The sequence below is a fragment of the Crotalus tigris genome, unplaced genomic scaffold (assembly GCF_016545835.1).
Source record: "Crotalus tigris isolate CLP2741 ecotype Arizona unplaced genomic scaffold, ASM1654583v1 scf7180000017541.2806704, whole genome shotgun sequence".
Lineage (NCBI taxonomy): Eukaryota > Metazoa > Chordata > Lepidosauria > Squamata > Viperidae > Crotalus > Crotalus tigris.
In genome coordinates, this window is record NW_024096462.1 from 732,107 (window position 1) to 749,102 (window position 16,996).

The window sequence follows — 16,996 nt, forward strand, 5'->3', positions numbered from 1 at the left end:
GAGATATTTAGGTTTAAGACACTTCATTTAAAAATTCCACATGCTCAGCAAAAATGCTAGCTGGTGATTTTGGTGTGCGTCTTCTGGGTATTAGGACTAAAATTAAATTTATAAAATTTTGAAAAGAGAAAGTGAGTTATCTCATTAAAGTTATGATTGGTTACATTAATTTTAAGAGGTGTTCACAGTAACTTTATTTGAATAAATAGGATTTTGGACTTGGTATTTCTTTGATTTTAGATTTGTGTGCAGTATTGGGTATAGACTACATTTGCATGTAACACAAAAACATGTTTAGTATTCTTTACCAATGGGAAAAATGATAAAAGTTATTTAATTTTATGAATTATAAAGATGGTGTATTTTGTTAGCCGAGGTTTGTGTTACAGTAGAATGCCCCTGGTTCAATAGCAAAGCAGGATTCATTGGTAGTTAATAATATGTTAATATAAGTGAATATTTTCATCACAATGGCAGAGGATATGGAAGCTCAGGGTTTTGTGCAGCTTTCTATTTGAGTAAGTAATGATAAATCATGGTTGACATTCCTCTGTTAGTGATTGCGGACAGAAAAGTATTCTTCTAATTGAAATTACAATTGCATTGATCAGGAAATCTGCTTTATAGATAGTCCTCAACTTATGACTTAGTGACTGTTTGAAATTATGAGGGACCCTCCCCCCAAAAATATGGTATTTGCAACAAGGATTCAAACTTCGGACAGCCAAGCCCCTCTGTGATCACACAATTGCTCTGACGGATGTTCGTTGTGTTCTGTGGTCAACATGACTGCAATGTACATCCTTTTTTTTTTTAATGGGAACTGGCATTCCCTTACAGTTTTTTTCCAAAAATGCCCATTGTGGACAGTGGGTTCATTTAACAACTGTGACATTCATTTAACAAATGGGATTCGCTTAATGACCGCAAAAATGTTGTAAATTTGGATCAGTCACATGAGGACTCTTTTTAACAACCAGCACAACTTAATGGTTATAATTCTGAGCTCAATTACAGTCGTAAGTCAAGGACTAGCTGTAATTGATTGGAACAGTTAGTCTTACCCCTTGATGAAAGACCGCAGCCTTTAGACCAGGGGTCTTCAAACTTGGCCCTTTTATGACTTATGGACGTCAACTCCCAGAATTCGCCGGCTGAGGAGTTCTGGGAGTTGACGTCCACAAGTCATAAAAGGGCCAAGTTTGAAGACCCCTGCTTTAGACATTAGAGAGCTTTAATATTTTTCTCTGGGATCCTGAGTGTCAACCATTCAGTCTCCTTTTTCCCTGGTTCATTTATATGCAAGGTTGAATCTGTTGTATTTGCTCTGTCTCCTAGGAGTGTTTCTGGCCCTGGGCCTTAGTGGTGTGATTCCCACTCTGCACTTTGTCATCTCGGAAGGGTTCCTCAAGGCTGCCACCATGGGGCAGATAGGATGGCTGGCCCTCATGGCCTGTTTGTACATCACTGGCGCTGGCTTGTATGCTGCTCGTATCCCAGAGAGATTTTTCCCGGGCAAATGTGACATCTGGGTAAGTTCAGCTGTGAACCATCAGGCAAATGTTATATTTGAAGCTATAACACACTTCTAGTAGTGCCTCTGTTTAGTTCTGTTGTGAAACAGAGGCTGATTAGGCAGTTGAAAGCCACAGCACCTAGCACATTTCATTGGCTTTCCAGAAATGGGGGAAAAATACTTAAACTATCACAGTGTTCTATGTTAGAGACAGAGAGTGACACATGGCCATAGAAAGGCAGCTTTTTGAAATAGCAAATTTGTCCTCATCTTATTTATTTATTTATGAGACTTATATACCGCTTTAAGTGCAAGCACTCTCTAAGCGGTGTACACCAGTAAGCAATGTATATATATTTTACATTGCCCCCAACAATCTGGGTCCTCATTTTACCTACCTCGGAAGGATGGAAGGCTGAGTCAACCTTGAGCCGGTGAGATTTGAACCGCTGACCTGCTGAACACAGTCAGCTTAAGCCTTGAACATGTGCAAATTGCCACTTGATGCTTACTGGGCCTGAGGACATGGAACAAGAGAGCTTCCTAGCAAATAAATTGTCCCTTTGTCCCTTATCAGGCTAGTCCTGTTTCTAGGACAGTGGTGGCGAACCTATGGCACGCGTGCCAGAGGTGGCACTCAGAGCCCTCTCTGTGGGCACACGCGCCGCCATTGCCAGCAACTTGCGCAGGTCCATTAGGCCGCCACTGCTGCCCCGAGCAGCAGCCCCACCCAGCACAAAGGAGGCAAAGCAGCTAGCTAGCAAGCTCAAGTAGAGTTGGTAGAGCACACCCACACCCAGCAAACCAAAGGCCACCCTGAGCAGGGAAAGCCAGATCCCCATCGGTGCCATGGCCCCCCAGTCCCAGCTAGGATTGCGTGCCTCCCCCCATCTATGCTGGGCCTCCTGCCCACCATCCCACCCACCAGAGACCCCTTGGATCTACCCCAACCCGGCCCGGCCCCCAAAGGCATCTCCCCCATGAGCAACATCAAGGCCATGCCCACCCCAGACACGCCCCCCAGTCTGCCGTGACAACCACAGCCACACCCACCCAATGGGCTATGCCCCCATGCCACCCGAGGCCACAGTGCTGATGCGGCCCTGGCACTTTGTGATAAATAAGTAGGTTTTGGGTTGTGGTTTGGGCACTTGGTCTCTAAAAGGTTCGCCATCACTGTTCTAGGAGCTTGTAAGACTGCTGTTATTATTTGGTGCTTGTTCTGAAAAAAATTCTTCATTTTCTAATCTTACACTTGTCTTTCTCTCTTTTGTGTATGTGTTTTTTTCTCCCTCTCCTGCAGTTCCACTCCCATCAGCTCTTTCATATTTTCGTAGTGGCCGGTGCTTTTGTGCACTTCCATGGCGTTTCAAATCTTCAAGAGTTCCGTTTCACCCTTGGGGGAGGCTGCTCAGAGAACGAGATGCAGTAAAACCCGTCCCCCCGTTGAGGATCATAACCAAAACTGAACCATGGGAGCAGTCGATCCACACTTCGCCTACAATGGTGGGGAAGTTTTGCAGGGAATCTTAAGTATAAGATGGGAGAAAAATTCATACCTCAAACAATGGAGTGAATTGGTTCTGAAGACATGAACATTCTTAAATCTTAACTTATTCCTGAGATCTGCAACTGAAGCAAGAAAAAAAAAACCCTTTCTTAATCAGCTTATGTTCAATGCCATATTTATTTGTAGAAAATAAGAGAGGTTATCTTGGGGAAAAGCTTGGCAATTTTTTTCTTTTCTTTTTTTAAATCTAGCTTAATTAAGATTTGTAACTTGTTCAGGTAAGTTGATTTTTAGATGCCCTTTTGGGAGAAAAAAATGTAAATAAGATTTCTAACTTTCTGTTTGATTAAAAACTTTCTATAAATGTTTTAAAAGGGGGGAGGGAGATGGATTTTGTATTGGTTGCAACATGCAAGTACCACACACTGTTTCTATTTTGCACAAATTCTTAAAAAGTGCAAGAAAGCTAGGTGAAACTCCTGAAATCAGGCATCTGGGTCCTAGAGATTCTTCCTAATTCTGGTGTATACTGATTGGCTCGATCCAGTGGACCCAATCCGCCGCCCACAAGGCCCGAAAGCAAAGAAGCGCTTACCGATCGGCCTGTTCAGAAAGCAAAGGGAAAAGGCGCCAAGGCCGTTGCCTTCTAAGCTCTCTTCTGGGGTGGTCTGTTAAGGTTCCTTCATTGGCCTTTTGCTGCACTGGGGTTTGATGGCTTAAGGCAGTGGTTCTCAATCTTTCTAATGTCGCGACCCCATAATACAGTTCCCCATGTTGTGGTGACCCCCAACCACTTATACATCACCGGATGCCAGGGGCGTGGCTAAAGAAAAGGGGGGAAAATGGCGGACAGTCTTGTTTGGCGACCCCCGTGAAATGGTCGTTCGACCCCAAATGGGGTCCCGACCCACAGGTTGAGAACCACTGGCTTAAGGCACAATGTGGCATATATCCTGACCTTTTGGGGTCTCTCATCAGTGTTTCACCATTCTTTTGGGTGTGCTGTCTTGTTTATCCAAGTGCAATTGTTAATGTTGGGTACCAACCTTCCAGGTGACCTGCCCAGGGTGGAAATGGTCTCAAGAGGGATGGGAAGTACACATAAGAAAGCAATTTTGTTTTTGTTTTTCTAAGAAGAGGACTGGCTGTCTATGTGTTAATCCGTTCTGGTGTGTGTGTGTGTGTGTGTGTGTGTGTGTGTGTTGCTGAGTGACAGTAACACTACAGTTGTCTGTATTAAATTCACTGGACTCTGCAGGCTGCAATAGTAACACTGCCATTCTTTTTCCTCTTTCTCCTGGGGTTTAGGACAATACTGTGCACTATTTTTAATAAGTAAAAAGCAAACAAACCACAGGATAGACTTTCCTCTGCTTGTTAAAGTACTGCTTTGTGCCGAGAGAAAGTTGTGAGCGCTTTCAAATGTTTCCAATTGAAATGTATGAGGCCAGGAGTATTCGAAGAGAAGAGAGTTAACGACACCACTAAACAGCCAACATGGCAAGTGAGAAGAAATAGGCTGATTGCTGGTGAGCAATATTGAATCTAGAAAGAATCATCTGAGCAAAATGCAGAATTAATAGATTAGCCATTTGTCTCACAGATAATTTAGCCTGTAGTGAGTTATCGAGGATCGATTGTGGGGCAACATAATTGGTTACGTTTTTAAAATGTTACATTTTTATAAAGAAATCCTTGGTCTTCCCCTTAGCTCAGTGTTTCTCAACCTTGACAATTTTAAGGCATGTGGACTTCAACTCCCAGAATTCCACAGCCAGCGTTGCTGGCTGTGGAATTCTGGGAGTTGAAGTCCACATGCCTTAAAATTGTCAAGGTTGAGAAACACTGCCTTAGCTCTTCTTCTGAAATGAATTCCTCTAAGTATTTAAACCTGCAGGAGGTGCTTAACTGGTTCTTGTAGGCAAATTCAGATGCAAATGTGTTCTGGATAGGATCATGATACTAAATACATATAGGTAAAAATCGCAGCCTAATATATTTCAGTGCGTTGATCCCAGACTGAAAACAGAACAGTATTAACTGAATCCCTTCAACCAAACTGGGAGACCACCTAGGAGAAACGTCGGAGTTTTGTGTCTATGGAGTCAGCTGATAAAAGGACAGTTTACCTAAGGTGGGGAAGTGGTAATACATATCACACCCAGACTTACCTGTTTGAGAAGCACTTTTAGAGGTGTATCTCTGTATATACCAGCAGAGACTATATCTCCCTACTCTGGATTACCCCATGCTAACTCTGAATGTGGCCCTTGCAATCCAGTCTAACAGCACAGGACCTGTACAGAATACAATGCACCATTTTGCTGTCTTTACTATCTTCCTGTTGAAGATATTTTGTGTTCCAATATGAAAACTGCATAGCTCTGCACTTTTTCTGTGGTGCTTGCTGAGACTTCCTCCCAGGTTGGCACCTGAATGCCTTACTCTCAGCAACTGGAGGTTTGCTTGCTTTCTTTCGATGTGTGCAGGGTTCAGCATAGCGTAGTTGAGATATACAGCTCCCCCCATTAACTAGTGGCCTTGTTCAGTATTTTCTTTTCGTTTCTAATTGCTCACTGTTGAAGGCAACAAAGCACATCTTGGATTTTGAAGATTGGGGGAGGGGGGTCTTCAGCCAATGGGGTCCCATTACTTGTTGTATTCTTAACTTCTAATAAAAAGAACAAATGTAAAACAGGTTTGGATTTTTGCTTTTATTGTTGTTGTTGTCTTTTCAGTATAAATTTATAAGAGGTAACTGCATTTGTAATTTAATACTCACATACACCCCCAGGTAGGTAGTCCTTGACGTATGACCTCAGTTGGGACCTGAATTTTTATCGTGAGTTGTTGCAATTTTGTGACAATTTTTATAGTGGTTATTAAATGAATCCAGCTACCCTAATGAGCATTTTTTGCTGGAAACCGGCAAAAAAAGGTTGCAAATTGTGAACGCATGACTGCGGGATGTTGCAACTGGTGAACGTGAGCTGGTTGCCAAGTGCCCAAATTGCGATCATGTGACTGCGAGCGTGGTGTGACAGTTATAAGTGCGAGTAGGGATCGTATGCCATTTTTTCCAAGGCCATCCTAACTGACCCATCAAACAAATCGTCATAAATCAAGGACTACCGGAATGTATCAGGTAATTTAATCAGATCTGTTGAATGGTTGGTTTAATATCGAGGGTGAATACTGAAAATTTTAGGATAGGTTTTCCACCACGTAGGATTTTTTATATATGACACCGTTAGCAACCTGAGCTGAAAAAATCTGAATGCTCAGCCACATCACAGCAGCTCATCACAGAAACCATATTAACTTGAAATTAAACAAGTATTGACTACCTTTTAATTTTTTCAAGAAAGCCATGTGTTTTATTTAGACTGTGTTTTGTATCTTTCTTCCCTTCTTTTTAGAACACCAGGTTAAAATAATTGTTGTCTTCCTAATATGACCATTTAGGTGTTGTTGAGACCTGTGCATCACTTGCTTTTCTGAAGATTTTAAAACTAGTCTGTAGAACTATTTTTATCTACTCTGAAGTTTGTCAAGCTGCCTCTTGGGCAATAAACAAACAAAAATAAATGAATGATGTTACAGTAACATTTTAAAAATATGAGTGGTGTCTGCACAGGAGAGTTGGATTCATAAGCTTGATTCTATGATATAGTTTTTTCAGAGATTAAAAAAGAAACGGTGCCAAAACTATATTTGGCTTGGAATTGGAAGAACAGATGCATTAGGACAGATCGCCTTAAAGGAGGATGGCATTCTGTGGAAGGATGACAAATTAGCCTGATGTGTGCATATGCCAAGGTCAATTGATGTGTTATGGAGAGCTTTATCTTTCTGTTTAAATAGTCTAAAACAGAAGGAACTGTACCTTCATGAAAATAACATTTCCAAAATCTATTTGTCTATGGCAATAGAGGAGAAATTGCTTGTATCTAGGTTCTCTGAAAAAAGACTTAAGTTGGTGATTTGAAGTCCACAGTCATGGACCATCTATCTCCCTTTATGCTTCTCCTGGCTCTTTTTCTTGTCAAATACTGTTACTACTGATTGATCATTCCTTACCTTAATTCTAGAACTGGTGTCCAGCAATATTAAAATGTTCTTAACAATTGAAGGGTAAAATTTAGGCCACATGAAGAAAAAAATGACAAAACATGCCAGTCAGACTTAATAGTTTAATTGTTAGTGCTGCTTTAATATATACTGCTCAAAAAAATAAAGGGAACACAAACATATAGGATCCTATATGTTTGTGTTCCCTTTATTTTTTTGAGCAGTATATTTTTAGATGCAATCTTGGTATCCTCTAATTTTCGATGCCTGCTGTTAAGTATTGAAAATGTTTTATTACATCTTTACACATTAATAAATAGTCCAATTTGTGGTTGCTTCAGCATCAACGTAAAAATAATCCTTTGTGCTTGTCAACATGACTATGCAATATACAGTGCAAATACTATATGGGGAAAAGGATGTGGTGTGGAAGCAAAACAAAACAACCTATCACAAATTTCTTTTGTGTATGTATTAGTCAATAAAATTGGATTCTAGGACTGAGGATAAGGTTGGATTTGATAGTGTAAATAGCCTCTTTCAACTTTATGAACTCCTAGCCATCCTGACGGTGCTTTGTAAGATGATCATTTCTGATCATTCATGTTGAGTTAATCTAACTTCTATTTTGAGTCTCATACAGTAAAAATGTCAAGTTTTTTGTTGTATAACAATCTGGTACTTAAATTCCTAAGGGTGAAATCTATAAACTCTCAAGCGAGCATGAAATTGCCCATAGTTTCTTTCACAAAGAAAAACAGCTTCCAAAAGTAGAGATAATTTCTACATCTCAGGAATGCATCCTCTTAGATGTGCATCATGCCCTTAATAACTTAAAGAATTTATTATGCAGTCTTACCAATGAGGAAGCGTTTGTCTGAAAGGGAAAATAAATCTTTGGCATAAAGTGGCTGGCTGGAAGCAACAATATCATCTAATATCTCATTAAACCTAGGCAGCAGCCTAATGTCCACGGTTTTTTTTCCAAAATCATTTTTGAAAACATTGTCATTGCCAAATCGAGTGTCTTAATTTGTAAGTTCAGTCTGATACTTATTTCTGTAATTTACACAGGGAATCATAATTCTATAAAATGTTCAAGTGTTTAATGTAAAAGACATAACTCTGGCTGAAAATTGCAAGAGTTAAAAAATTCCAGAACACATCCCTGACCTGTCCTCATGCCAAAGTTCAATTTTGGAGAAAAAAAAATCAATTCTGATATTTCTCACCAGTTTTGTCCAAACATTTAAAATTATTTAACCAAGCAAAAGGTAGTCCTCAACGACTGGTCACTTAACAACAGAAATTCCGATGGACCTACTTGGGGAGAACTTGCAACCCAGGTTCAAAATTCCAATGGTTGCTCCCCCACGTGGTCACATATGACCGCAGCTGGCCTGCATTTATGGCAATTCACAGAGTCAATGTGGTCAAGTGGATTATGGATTACAATGGTTTTGCTGAAAATGGGCATCCCAGTTTTCTGAAAAACCAGCCCATAGTGAACCCTTGATCCACTTAACAACTGCAGTGTTAGACTGTTGCGGAAAAGGTCATAATATTGGATTGGTTATTTGACCAACCTGCTTTATGTCTGTCATGAGTTACGACTGATGGGCGAGCTCCATCATGATCATAACTTGAGGACTACCTGTATTAGAGGCTTAAATCCAGTAGATAGCATCTTTCTCCAGGTGGAGAAAGCTAATTCATTACAGTCTATACGTTATACGCTAAGACAAAAATCTAATAAACATCATTTACCCAACACTACCTTTAGATCAGGGGTAGGCAACCTTGGCTGGCTCAGGAATTCTGGGAGTTGAAGTCCACGAGTCATAAAAGAGCCAAGGTTGCCTATTCCTGCCTTAGATGGACATCTCTGTACTGTAGAGATGGAAAGAGTCAGTTGTTAGCTTTGTCTCATAGTTATTATCTCTCTTCTGTATCACTTGTAAATACAATGTAGAGTTAGGAAGTCCTTCAAAAATAATGAGGTCAAGTTCTGTTTGAGATCCATGTGAAAATAGCAGCCCAGGCTGAAGGTAAGGACTGCAGTGCACTTTGTCACCGCAGAAGAAGAGCTGTTGTTGACAGCAGAAACAGGAGCAAGATTGATGAGGCTGAAATTGCTGCAGCTCCTCCACAATCTTGGGCATTTTCCTGAAAAAGAGAAGGCCAGCGGGTGCTCAGCAACCCTAGTACGGCAGTAGAGTAGGATTGGCTCCATGGAAAATGAGGCAGACCCTTATGGTTACAATCGTATTGTTATACATCTAATTCTATAATTTCTGCAAATTATTCTGTGACTGAAAGCTATGGATAACAGATCTTACCTCTGGATGGAATGCATGGCAGGTGTCTGGTCGGCGTCTTAGTTTCTGAGAGCGCATCCTGTCGCATTTCACTGAACTGTTGTGTACACAGCTGTTAAGGCTAATAGCAGTGTTTGGAAATGGAGAAATAAGGACATCTTACTTAAAATATCTAGAGTCAGGCGGATGCTGTGCTGGCCAATAATTTAAATTTGCAACTAAAAATACTGGCAGGCCTACAGCAATGTATTTCCATTGCATACATAGCATTTCCTGATGCTCAAGCTAAGCAGGATGCTTCAGCCCACATGGATAATATTTCAGCAATGGGATAAGCCTACACACAAAGTCTTGACACAGGCAGGAGATTTCCTAAACGTTTCTACCACCCATGTTGGGAGTTTCAGTTGAGATGAACTGGAATTTGTGGGCATGTTTTAACACAAACTACCCTCAAATTTATTTATTTATTTATTTATGAATGAATGAATGAATGAGACTTATACCGCTTTTAAGTGCAAACACTCTCTAAGTGGTGTACACCAGTATGTATGTATATATTTACATTGCCCCCAACAATCTGGGTCCTCATTTTACCTACCTCGGAAGGATGGAAGACTGTGTCAACCTTGAGCCGGTGAGATTTGAACCGCTGACCTGCTGAACACAGTCAGCTAAAGTGGCCTGCAGTACTGCACTCTAACTGCTGCGCCACCTCGGCTCATGTTGAAACTGACAGGACTTCACTATAGCTAATATGGCCCACTTTATTTGTTATGGCTTTTAGTTGGGATTGTAGCTACCTTGGGGAGCTGCACACCTTGGGAGCTTTCCTAGATGGGCAGCAGGCTGAATCTATTGAAAGCAAGGGCTTTCGTCTAATCTTGGAACACAGTCTGTAAGTGGTTTTCCTCTCTGTGCTGAACTAAAGCTTATCAGCAAAAGTCCAAATGTAATGTTTCACTAGATATATTTCTTATTTCTGCATGAGTTCTATCTTTTCTCACCAACATGCTGATTCAGGGTGAACATTTCCAAGTTATCCTAAGCAGGTGAGATCTGAACTTGGAAGTTAAAGTTTGAAGGCTAAGCAAGGTTGAAATGGGAGACTACTGGAGAATCCTAGAATAAGCAATGACCAATTCTATATGACTGTCAAGAAAACTTAATGCATGTGTGTATGAAGTAGTTGGCAGGAGCTGAATCTAACTCAAAAGAGGCTTTTTTATCATTGGCCTATTGGTTCTGCTAACTTCCCTGCAGCTTCTAGGTAAAATTGGTAATATGTTCATTTTAGCAGCTGCACCAGGGCTTTATAGTATTATAGATACTTATAGATTTCTGGACCAACGGTTAAGAACATGGGAGTCAGTCTATAGTATATCATGTGGATCCAGAAATGTGGGTTAATTGAATACTCTAAATAATGATTTAGAGTAAACCGTCAAATCTGCAGCAATAGCAGCCAATAGCACTGGAGATGAAATCAAAAGTATCTTGCTTTTATTGTTGTAGTTTCTAATAGTCCTTCTGTTCTTCTATATCTCCACTGAAAATTAGAGGCACAGACTCCTAAAATTACATTTTAAAAGAGAATTTGGAAAACAGCAAGACTTATGTTTTCTGCTTATCTTCATAAAAAAGATTTATAGATTGTAGAAAAGCGCACACATTTTACTTTGCCTAAAGGGTATAAAATAATAATAAATAATTGTAAATAGCAACTAGCAATATAGTACTGTTTCGACTTCATTTTTTAACAATATTGTTTTCACTCCACATTTAAATAGAAGCATGCTCTATTAATCCCTTCTATAGTTATGAAGGAAAATGCTAGATTCGTACTTCATTTGTGCTAATAAACTGCCAAAGAATTACAATCCAGTACAACCATTGCTAGGGAAAAGATATATTTCACTTCTTTTGCTTGCAGTGCAAAAGATGGGAAGATGCTGCAATCACAGGTGGCATCAGTTACCAGGAGCAGAAGGTTGCTCTTCATAATTTGCTGCACCAAAAACATCCTGCAAGATTGAGAAGGACATCCATCCCCAGAGACGATGTTATTTCCCCCCCAAATATTATTTCTATTAAGAATTTTAATTGCAATAATAAAAACTAATACAAAGTGAACTTTTGAGAAAGAGAAGACAATGGAAAGAATAGAAAGTGTAAGGAAAAAGAAAAAAGAGTATATAATTAAAAAGAAAATATATCAGGAAGCGACTTCCAACCTTCATCATAACAATATAAACCAATTTAATAACTTTCCACCCTCTATAAAGTTCAACAAACATGTCTTCAACAATTCAGTTCTGGGAGTTGCTGTCCGCAAATCTTAAAAGTTGCAAAGGTTGGACACCCCTAGACTAGATCCTTCCAAAGCAATGAAGAGAACCCTAGTTTGGAATAGATCCAATTATCTTATTACTAATTTAAAAGAGGCCATGTTATAATTTACAAGTGATGACTGGCATTGCATTCCAAGCCCAGCCCCTTTTGTACAGGCATAGATGTCCCTCCAAAATATATAATGATCTTGTTGCTATTCTGCAAAATTCTTGTAGATTTTGACAGCCCTTATTAGATAAATTGGCCCCACTTTTGGTTTCCCATAACATGTTGTCCTCCCATTGATTGGGGTTGGGGGTCATGGGAACACGGCCACAGAAAAGCAAAACTACCGCTGCAACATCACTTTAAACTATGAAGTCAGAGATGTAGCTTCATTTTGCTTTTAAGATAAAGTAGCTGACTGGCTGCCTAACCTAGTCAATTATGAAATTGACTTCACCAGTTTCCTCTCATCTATAAAGAATACCTTGGACCCCCAGTGTATCTCAAAGTAAGGAAAGTGAAAAGAAGGGGATGAAATATTGGATCCCGGAGCTCTGTTTTCTAGTCTTTGGGGAGGAATGTATAATAAATAGTTTCGAGTGAAGTTGGAGGTTGAGCAGTTGTAAAGGGATAACTAAATGCCTTATTACATTGACTTATCTTTATTTGATTTCTATAAAATTCTTTCTCATATAATGTGGCCCAGGAGCTTGGTTGACATATAAAGTTAAGAGGTAATTGATAAGTCGCCTCAAGGCAGCCACAGTGCTCTGCTGCCCTCTACTGGCAATTTATAGGTACAATTGAATCATGTGCCAAAATCTAGAGGAAGGGAGACTTCTAGCTTTAATATTAATTGCTACCAAAGATTCCCTCTTTGTATCAGCATATTGGTGGAAGTTTCATTTAAGTTTTCATATGCACGGGTTTTTTCTGAAGACCATCCTGCAAACAGTATTGAGTTGGTAACTTAATGTGAATTGCCTGCATTTTCTAAAACCAGTATCTATATACTAGTTTTCTAGCAGCAGTGACAATACATCAACTCAGGGCTACCGTGTTTCAGACAGTTCGTTTCATACATCAGTGCCATCATAGGTTATGGAGCTGCAAGGATCATGGAGGTTCTTTGACAGAATGCCAGTCTGAACATAGGATGCAGTTACAAGAAGCCTCATGGAGGGTTCTCAAGCCGCTTATTAAACACTCTGGTCAAAAAGACCCCAACAACAACAGTGTCAAAGTAGCCACTACAACTACAGGCAGTTTTTGAGATACAACCAGTTGCTTAGCGATTGTTAAAAATTCCGATGGACTCCCCCAAAGGGAATCCTGGTTCCAAAGTTCTGATGGCTGCTTCCGCCTTGTGTCATATGATCACATCTGGGCACTTGGCAAGGGGCCTGCATTTAGGGCTGTTTGCAGCATCCTGTGGTCATGTAACTGGGTTTTATGATGTTTTTTGCCAAAACCCGGCATCTGCTTCCAGATTTTAGCAAAATTGGCTCATAACAATGGGTTTGCTTAATGATTGTGGTGTTTGCTTAAAAATTGTGGTGGTTATGTAACAACTGCTTCAGAAAGGGTTGTAAAATTGGGTTGGTCACATGGGTGACCCGCTTTACAATCAGGGTCAATTACAGTCATAAGTCGAGGACTACCAGTATTAGGCAGCTCCTTCCATTAGGCATTTGTGTTTGTGTGTCTATATGTGAGCCTGTTCATTAGCCTTTTTGGCAGCTGCATCATATTGGGTTCAGGCTTTTGTTTTTGCTAAAGTGGGTATTCAGAAATTATCAGGAATCTTCTCTCTCACTTTCATTCATCATACCTCACATGCTTTTGTCCCTGATATGTTGCTCTTTACTTTTCTCTCCCAAGAACAGTAATCATTAGTTCACAGCATCTTGATGGAGGATGAAAGTTGGGTTATGATGTTGCAACTCAAACTTCATAACATGCGCATTGACATCTGTTGATGAGTCACAAGAACAAAAGCCAGGTGTATCTTGTGATGTCATAATGCACATTTTGTTCTTGATATTCATCATTGTGATTTGTATCTGATGTCTATAAATGTAAACAGAATGTAGCAAATCCTCTTCCTGCAATTTTCAGTAATTTTTCTGTTTAATGTTTTTGATGGGCTCCTATAACCACTGCATAGTGGGAAGCCACAAGTTGAAATCATATGAAGTCCTTGCTTAACAACCAGTGCAGTCCTAATCACAGCAAGTGGGACTGCCATTGTTCAGCAGTGCAGTCCTGTAGTTTTTTTTTTTTTTTACTTAGGAATGAATTGCTTAATGATAGATTTTCCAGTCTCAATTAATGTTGTTAAGCAAGAACTATCTGTAATAACACTACCAATGAGAAAAAAATTATCATGTTTTTCTAAGTGTTATTTTAAAGTTAAAAATATTTATGTTTATCCAGTCTTGTTTACTTTTATGTCCCCCATCCTATAGTGGTATTGAGTGCTGCACAACCCACTGTCAGAATAAACAGGCTCACAAAATACAATAATTGCCAGATGGATTAGACTTGTTCTTATGAGAATGGAAAAGATTGTGTTTGTTATACAAGAACAGAGTTACTGAGATTTTTATCTGCAACAAGCCCCACAGAATTAAAAGACCTGAACAATGTTTCATCTGATTCTAAAAAGAAAGAGTTCCAATGTGTCAGCCCTACAAAGTAGACCAGACTATGAAACCATATGTAACCAATTCCATGAATGTCAGGACTACTTTTATTGGGACAGATATAATAACAATTGAAGATAGCTTGCAAGCTGAATATGCTTCCTCCCTTTATGTGAAAGAGGAAAGGCTTCTTCTCTGAGACATTTTCTCAAGTTACTTTCTTGGCCCAGGTTCAAGCCTCTTTTATTGTGTCTGTCTGTCTGTCTAACATCTTCTATCATTTATCATCTATCTATCATCATCTATCATCCATCTAATCTCCTCTCCCTCCCCTTCTTCCCTTCTTCCCTATTTTGTATGGCTACCCATCTTACTCTGGACAGCAAAAAATAAAATAAAATATAAAAACAGTTAAATTAATATATGCAGATAAGTGGTAGCCAAGAATAAGTAGCCATCATAATGATTAAATTAACCACAAAATGGGTCCCTGCACAAACTTGGGGCTCTAGCTGCAGGCACAAAGCTAGGTCTTTAAGGACTTATGGAAAGTCAGCAGGGCTGGGGTCATCCTGATCTCTGGAGGGAGAATGTTCCATAAGGCCTTGGTAGTGGCTCTTCCTCCTGTCCTTCAAGGTCATTCTCTCTTCCTTCTACCCAGTGTTAGGAACCAGAAAGAAGACCTGTCTCCAGGTATTACCCATCTAATGAGGGAAGCACAGGGTGATGACTTCTCTAGCTGAACTTAAGTGCCAGGTGTATGTAGAAGGTAATAGTCAGGATCTTAACCAGGATTTATTATTTTGCTTTTTTAGTGCTTGCAATAACAAGCAATGTATATGGATGGGAGGAAAGGGGGCAAAATTCTTGATTGCCCTTGAGAGGCACAGCTAATGAGCATTCTCTTACTTCTGACAGGCTCCGCAGTCAATTAGTCCATTGGCCTCTTCAATAGCAGGCTCGTACACAAACACCGGATATTCAGTGTCACAGGGTTGCAGTGCATCGTGTTTCTTATGTCTGTGAGCTAGAATGGGAAAAATAACTGAGTCAGGGGGAGAAAACCAGGCACAAGGAGAAGTGAAAAATGTGGAGAAACAAAATGCATGGACATCAGTGGCCACTAGATGCTGCTGATGAGCAAATGATTGAGGATGTCTTGAATGTATGATGCTAATCTCCCTTTAAGACTTTAAGACTTGTGGTACAATTAAATCTTGTGCTAAAATCTTCAGAAAAAGAGACTTTTCTAGACAAGTGAAAAATTTTGAGAGTGACTGTCCAACTCTGCTAAAAGGGAGGAGGAAAGGAGCAGGAAAAGACTTTTATAATTCTCCACAAATGTCTGTTCTTAAAGGGACAATTGCATGTCTAACACCCCCCCTCCCCCCCTCAGGTAGATTTAAATAAATTGGTGCAATAATTCATGCAAGGCTCAGTGCATCTGGCCATTCTTTGGCATACGCCTTACTGAAATAAATGAAATGAACATGGTTTGGACAAATCTATCTAATACAATAGAGATTGCAAGAGAGAAATGCCAAGTGACTCATTAAGCTTGTTTTCAGCTGTAGATTCCATGGGACCAGCATAACAATGGGAACTTTTATCTTAATCCAAACAGCCAAAATACGAGGAAAGGCAATACAGCTATAATGCCAAGTCACTGCTCATATTCTTACTAAAATTAATTTCAGTAATAAACTTAACAAAGCGACCCTCCCCCCACTCAAAATTTCTATTTCTAGGATGAGAAAAAGAGATAACATTTAATTTAACTTGCTCCTTTGTAATGAAAACTTCCCATGTATGTACTGGGAGGAGAAGGATAAGCAATTTTTGTTCTTGCTTTGAAAAGGAATTCCTTTTGACTCAAATGCAGTGTTTTATTACAGACTAATCTAACCAAGAAGCCAATAATCTTTTAGTTGCGTGGGATGTCAATCACCTGAGGTCAGTGGGATACCTTGAAGGGGGATGTGAGTTGATCAGATAAAGGGATAGTTCAGTTAATACATAACCTGGTTGCCAGGAGGGAAAAATCATTGATCCAACAGGGCATCAGTCAGTCTCAGTCGAAGTGCAATGCTTATTTAAGAATAGCAGTGGCAGAACTAACATTTGCAAATATATGGCAATCTACATAAATAAAATTGCTTGCTTAGTGCCTTCTTCTTGCTGGAGGAAAACACTGCTAGTATTTACCCCTGTCACTAATGACCCCTCAAAATAGCACAAATGTTGTTATCTATTGAAATGTATTGGCCGCCAAGCTCCACTCTGTGTAGTGAATAAAAGTAAAAAAAAAAAAAAAGCACCAAACATAAAAATAACATTTTAGTATGATTATAACTTTGTTGTTTGTATCTCATGATTTATGTTGATTGCCTTTATTTAGTATCCTATGACTATTACTGAGTTTGCATCTTATGATTTATAATGATTGTATTTTATGGTTATGATTTATCACTTGTTGTTTGTATGTACACTTATGCACTGGAGACAAATTCCTTTTGTGTCCAATCCCACTTGGCCAATAAAGAATTCTATTTCAATATGCTATCTATTCAATGATCAAATTCACTGGCATTAGAGCAGT

The 16,996-nt window shown here is 39.6% G+C and overlaps 2 protein-coding genes across 10 annotated transcripts in view; one reads left to right on the forward strand and one right to left on the reverse strand.

Annotated features, from left to right (window-relative positions):
* The window catches only part of ADIPOR2 (adiponectin receptor 2), a 36,547-nt gene extending 32,224 nt beyond the window's left edge, over nucleotides 1-4,323 (forward strand). For both annotated transcript variants that reach the window (XM_039359120.1, XM_039359206.1), the window contains 2 exons: nucleotides 1,339-1,532; nucleotides 2,820-4,323. In XM_039359120.1, the coding sequence (XP_039215054.1) occupies nucleotides 1,339-1,532; nucleotides 2,820-2,948 (323 nt within the window). In that variant the 3' untranslated portion in view covers nucleotides 2,949-4,323. The remainder of the gene's footprint in view (nucleotides 1-1,338; nucleotides 1,533-2,819) is intronic.
* A 1,402-nt stretch (nucleotides 4,324-5,725) lies between these two features.
* Nucleotides 5,726-16,996, reverse strand: part of CACNA2D4 (calcium voltage-gated channel auxiliary subunit alpha2delta 4) — a 170,241-nt gene continuing 158,970 nt past the window's right edge. For 5 of the 8 annotated variants that reach the window (XM_039358511.1, XM_039358668.1, XM_039358427.1 and 2 more), the window contains 4 exons: nucleotides 15,307-15,424; nucleotides 11,327-11,439; nucleotides 9,437-9,519; nucleotides 5,726-9,263 (listed from right to left, as the gene is read on the reverse strand). In XM_039358511.1, coding sequence (XP_039214445.1) covers nucleotides 9,168-9,263; nucleotides 9,437-9,519; nucleotides 11,327-11,439; nucleotides 15,307-15,424 — 410 coding nt within the window. In that variant the 3' untranslated portion in view covers nucleotides 5,726-9,167. Of the gene's footprint in view, nucleotides 9,264-9,436; nucleotides 9,537-11,325; nucleotides 13,725-15,306; nucleotides 15,425-16,996 lie in introns of those variants that run through there. The other 3 variants (XM_039358749.1, XR_005558608.1, XM_039358838.1) reach the window with 3 other exon arrangements.